We start from the raw sequence: 6000 nt of genomic DNA, 5'->3' as shown, positions 1-6000 counted from the left end.
CCCTCTATCTTCTCACTTCAGAAAAAACTGTTGTAAGCAAGAGAGAAGGAGGCTATATAAATTCAGTATCAAAACAGTAAACCATCTCTACAGTAGGCCGGTTAACGACTGGTAAGGGAATCCTAACTGCTAACCTTCCAACAGAAAGTGGGAGGGAAAATAAGCAAATATCATTTGCTGGATAAAGATTAATAATTACCTAAGTGAGTCAACAAAAAAAAAAATCAGTCAGTAATCACGCACATGTCCAGTTAGGTCTGTTTACTTCATCATCCTTTCCCCCAATCAAAGGTCACATGAGAGTAGGACTGAGTCAGGAAAATTAGTCAGGACTAATTGCCAGGCAGGAGCAATTCATTAAGAGGATTTCAACTGAAGAAGAATCCAGAAAAGCATTTTGAAATGTTTCCCAAAGATGATAAAAAGAAAAGAAATACTTACATTTAAAGCTTTTTTATTATCCTTCACCATAATTGTTTTACAATACAAATATCACCTTGTGAATACACAAAACTACAGAAAAGAACTTTCTTTCACATAAAATACAGAATGGAGATCATATAATTTGCAATAAAAAACTATTTCTCACGTTGGCAAATAGAGACTTCATTTTCACTTGACTTTTGATTTGGGTGAGACTACATGCATTATTTGCACAAATATAATAAAATTTATAGAAATAGAATATCTTTGTAGCTGATTTACCAACTAATGGGTCAGAGGAGCATGAATACTTTGCTAGTACTTTAACCTCTGTACATAAATTTATTTTTTTTTGCCTTCATGTTATGACTTGATATTTAAGAAAAATGCAAAATCTGTAAAAAGGAAGTTGAAATACAACAGTTAGATTTGCTGTGTTGTACTTCCCATTTATATAATAAAATAATTTACCTGTACAGTTATATATCTAACAGGACATGCCCATAGTTAGTAAATTGAATATTACCATTTTCTTTTATTTTGCACCCAATATCTCAAATTATTCAAGACAGAGTGTGCACAAACATTAACTACAAAACTGAATGCTCACTGTTGAGCTTACATTTTGCAATTCTGCAACAGTTAATTATTAACTCAATACTCAAGGTAATATACATATAGGCTTTTTGAGTTTTCATATACTACATCTGAGACCACCTATTGACCATACAATCAGGACAAGAAAAGGCACTAGAAAAACAAACAATCAGTCAAAATTTCCACTCAGTGCTGATTTCATTCTTGCTATAATGTTTGTGTTGGAGTCCACCATCCCATGCAGATCTCATTTTAAATACTTGAAAAACCATTGTGTAGATTTTTTTGCACTGCCACATTCATTTAACATAAATAACAAGAATGATTACTACAAAACATTTTTGCACTTAAGTTTCTTTTGCCACAATGGTTCCAAAATGCACAAGAATTTGTTTGCAAACAGAACCTAATCGTTATATTCATCAACAGTTTTTTTTTAATATCTAAACATTGCTAAGAAAATGGCTTTTAAGCCCAGTCTTTGGGGCAAGGATTATTAAAGATGAATTTCTGATTGAAAAAAATACAATTTATCTCAGACATCTTTGCAGACATATGCGAAAGAAAACACTAGCAGACAGGACACAATTGCCACTGATGCAGTTAATATCAAATACAATTAAACGTGATTTTGTGTTTATGGCATATACCAAAGACAAAAAGACAATTAACAAAGGAAGATTATACAGTGCATGTCAATCATTTTTGTTCTCTGTAGTCCTTTGGAAAGATCACAGTGCTGACCAGTTAATTGGAACACTTCAGTAAAAGTGAATGTTGCAGGACATGAATTAGCAGAAAATTCACTATGGCATCAGCTCAACAGGATTTTTCAGCACTTTGCACAGTCCCTTAGATTATCTAGTGTTATGTATCAGTCACTAATCTGCTGTATTTAACTTTTCTCCCAAAGAACTGTGATATGGATGACCAGGAAAGTGGCAAATGATATGTGCGAGGCACAATGCCTTGAACATTGCTTTCCAAAAACCGAAAGAACTTATACCACCACACTTGGGATAAAAAATTAGTCTTGGAGGGTTCCTTTAGTACCTTAAAAAGAAAATAATTTAAATATGTTAGTTAGATCATACTTGTGGGAACAATTTACAAAAATAAAATACTTATACAATCGGGAGTAATATACAAGGGGAGAATGCAGCAATTCAACAAAATTGTCTTATATTGAACAAGCAGTTTACAATCATTTTGCTACAGAAAGCCTTTAAATTCTTTTGACAACAGACTGGAACTTTTAATATTTTTACACCCAGTTAACCATCTTCCCGATCATCTGCCAGAATATTTGTGCTTAAAGTCAAAGCAGGGGAGTATTTTTTTGTTAAATTACTTTTTACAGGATCACTAAAGTTCAGATCTTATTTACTAACACTATTTCCTTTCATTCCTAAACCAAGACAATGTTCGATATACACACACATGGAGGATCAAAACTTCTGTAACTCCCAATTATGTTAATCGGTGACCCACTGCTGGGGAACATGACATGGTGGAAGCAAGCAAAAGGGGTCTATTGAAGATCACAGAAGGTCCAGTGTACTTTTAAAAAAAATCTACAGAGGTTCTCATGCAATAGTAATTAGAACACCACCAAATTGAGCATTAACTGCCATGCTAGTCCTCTGTAGAGCAATCCAGACAGTACAATTTCAGTATTCGATTCCTGCAAGATTATTTTCCACAAGCTCCCACCCAATATTCTTTTGAAATTATTTTGCCACTCTAGTAGGAAATGTCTTTAAGGCCATTACCACTTGCTGTCTAAAAAAGACATGTTCTTTTTCATATCCTTCCTGCCCAAAACCTTAAATCAGAGTTCCCTTATTATGTCCCATTCATTAATGGGACAAGCTTCTTTGTCTAATTTGGCTAAACCTATCAGCATTATACAAATCTGTCAAATCTCCCTTCATTTCCCTTTGCCTAGGTTTCCCAAGCAGACTTTGTAGCTGAATTCCCATTGTAAATGCCTCTGCAGCCTCTCAGGAACTTTCACATACTTCCCAATAGTTTGACAAGAATCAACATTTTAGTTGTGACAAAGGTTTAATAAAAATTCTCCATCTTTTTAGCCATTGCCCCTATGTATGAAGACTTCAGCTGCTACTTTAATCACTCTCAATATGTCCTGAACCTTCAAAGACCTGTGCACTTCAATTCCTGGTCCCTCCGTCCCTGCAAAATGAGTAATTGCACCATTTAGTCTATTGTTTGTGCCAGGGAAGTAATGGGTGCCTGTTTACTAGAATTCAGCTCCATTCTCTTCAGACTGAAAGGTGAAGGATGGCCAATGTGAGGAGGAATTCAAGCAATAACACCTCCAGAACCACCTCCCAGCATGTGTCAATGTGCAGCAGCAGAATTTAGGGTTAACAAATTAAAAAGGAATCCAATTGCCTCAGCCTAATAGATGCATTGAATTAGTAATTATTTGGCAACAATGAACCAAAATTCTAACCCTTGAGAAAAACAAACATTTAAATCCTCATGGAGCAGGCCAATACACTTGTCTTATTTTTGATTTTTCAAAAGAACATGCTGTGCCTCATTATAACCAAACCATTTTGCAGTGATGAAGAAATGTAGCGATACCTTTCTGTACAGTTAAAAGGAATGGCATTTCAACCCAGCTGAAGAGTTTTATTTTTCTCCCAGAAGGATGAGAGAATAGCAAAAAGCAAACAGGAACTTGTTCTTTGTGTATAAAGGAACTGACAGCCTTAATATAACATTGAAAAAAAATTAACCGCTTACATTTGTTGAGTTCAATATAAGCAATTAAATCAGGGAGACGACTAAATGGATAATAGATAATCCTCAAACATGCATTCATTAGATCAACGTAATCAGGGTCAGCCATTTAAAGATTAGTGCGTGATATTCTCACTTTGCTCCAGACACTAGTTTCAAATTCTGATCATCTTGAATAGCTGAATATTTAAGTTTCCACCAGAGACATCTTACACAGTCATTAAATACACTAGAAGTTGAGGTTATTCATAAGGGAGGTTGAAAGGCAAATGCCATCTTAATTGTGAATCACTGCACTAAATGATATGGTAGACTACAGGGAGAGCAGGCTCACCTGCTCCTGGACTGGATGCCGCTCTATTCTGGACTCTCCACTGCTATTCACATCCCTCCAGGCCATACTCTCTTCTCTCTGGCTCTCACTCTCCCACTTCCCTTCCATGTGTGCAGTTGTCGCAGCATGTGGAAGAGTCAGCACACATTAAAAAGTCAAGTTTCCCACTGAGGGAGCTAAGGTGACTGATCATGCATGTTATCGGTGGACAAGAGATTTTTTAATTAAAGGATTCTTGATTAGAACATATGTCATCTTACACAAGATGTATTGCATTTATATTGCAAGGTCCAAACCAGGACCTTCTCATTTCTGGTCCATTCAGTTTACAGCTTGCAATATAAATAAAGCAGACCACCCCACAGATTCCATGAAGATGTAAGTAATCCAATTTAGTCAGAGTTGGGATAGAGCCAGATTAAGCCACAGACATACACATTTCAAAGAGGACTTTTTGTTGTATAGATGCAGGAGTTTTTATTTAAATATGTTAACAAACTTTGCTAATATACTGATTTCACAAGGAGGAACTTACTTCTTGGTTGGCCATAGTATGATACCACCAAAAAAGACGTGTAGTAATATAATATGCCACTACTACATCCACAGTGTAGTGGTCATGTGCGAGAAGAATGCAGAAAACCCCAACAATACTGAGAATCCAGCAAGACCAGTGATACCACCACCATCGCTTTGGAGAATCTGAAAGAAAACGGAAATTTATTTCCTAAAATGTCAGTGGTCTAAAATCCAATGAACAGATTTTACTTACACAGTGTCTTCAATGTAATAAAAATTCCCAAAGTCATCTCCCAAAGGAAGCATTATAAAACAAAATGTATCACAGAACCACAGCAGATTAAGACAGATAAGGATAAACGAGGTCAAAGTTAGTAGGTTTTAAGAAGCCTGAAAGGGGGAAAATACGGTATAAAAGATTTAGGAAGAGAATTCCAGAACTTAAAGAGCTCAGGCAACTTAAGGTGCAACCCAAGTTGAAAAATTGAAATAAAGGATGCCCAAGAGACCAAGTACCTGTGAGTACTTTGTATTTAAATACAAAATGTGAAGAAATGTAGTTATCAAATGAAGTGATAGAAATAATATGCATTATAGCCATTAAACTGTAGGTTCATAAAACGTGAAGACAATACATGAAAAATCTCTGTTGATAATGTGACTATTTATTGTGTGGTATGTATCAAAACATCATTGGGTATCAACATTCCCTGGGGTAGGAGAGTCCAGAACTACAGGACATAGGTTGAGGGTGAAAGGGGAAAGATATAAAAGGGACTTACGGGGCAACTTCTTCAGGCAGAGGGTGGTACGGGTATGGAATGAGCTGCCAGAGGAAGTGGTGGAGGCTGGTACAATTACAACATTTAAAAGGCACCTGAATGGGTATACAAGTAAGAAGGGTTTAGTGGGATATGAGCCAAGTGCTGGCAAATGGGACTAGATTAGGTTAGGATATCTGGTTGGCTTGGACAAGTTGAACCGAAGGGTTTGTTTCTGTGCCGTACTTTGTGCCTCTATGACCAATGTTTTTTACTTCTTGATCTTACATCACCTTATGACAACACCTTCAGTAGTGTTACTGATAGTGCTGATTTGTAATGATCAATTGCTTACAGCAGCATAAATGCACCAGCATTTTCCCACTGCTCTATCCGAGTTTAGATTAGTGTGTATACAACCTGTATTCCTGATGAAAGGCTTTTGCCTGAAACGTCGATTTTATTGCTCCTCGGATGCTGCCTGAACTGCTGTGCTTTTCCAGCACCACTCAAAACTAAAGCATCTCAGTCATCGTTTTTACCCACTGCTCTATCAGTACTTTATTTATATTATTGATAAGGAAAATAAAACTC

The 6000-nt window shown here is 36.2% G+C and overlaps 1 protein-coding gene across 5 annotated transcripts in view; it reads right to left on the bottom strand.

Moving 5' to 3' along the window:
- Positions 1-437: 437 nt before the first annotated feature.
- Positions 438-6000, bottom strand: part of sgms1b (sphingomyelin synthase 1b) — a 113715-nt gene continuing 108152 nt past the window's right edge. For all 5 annotated transcript variants that reach the window (XM_087999048.1, XM_087999051.1, XM_087999049.1 and 2 more), the window contains 2 exons: positions 4662-4828; positions 438-2073 (listed from right to left, as the gene is read on the bottom strand). In XM_087999048.1, the coding sequence (XP_087855174.1) occupies positions 1888-2073; positions 4662-4828 (353 nt within the window). In that variant the 3' untranslated portion in view covers positions 438-1887. The remainder of the gene's footprint in view (positions 2074-4661; positions 4829-6000) is intronic.

Source organism: Chiloscyllium plagiosum, unplaced genomic scaffold (genome assembly GCF_037043375.1).
Source record: "Chiloscyllium plagiosum isolate Xiang-an unplaced genomic scaffold, Cpla_swu_hap1 HiC_scaffold_22, whole genome shotgun sequence".
Taxonomy (NCBI): Eukaryota; Metazoa; Chordata; class Chondrichthyes; order Orectolobiformes; family Hemiscylliidae; genus Chiloscyllium; species Chiloscyllium plagiosum.
Note: the sequence above shows the minus strand (reverse complement) of the source record. Positions and strands in the feature narration are given on the sequence as shown.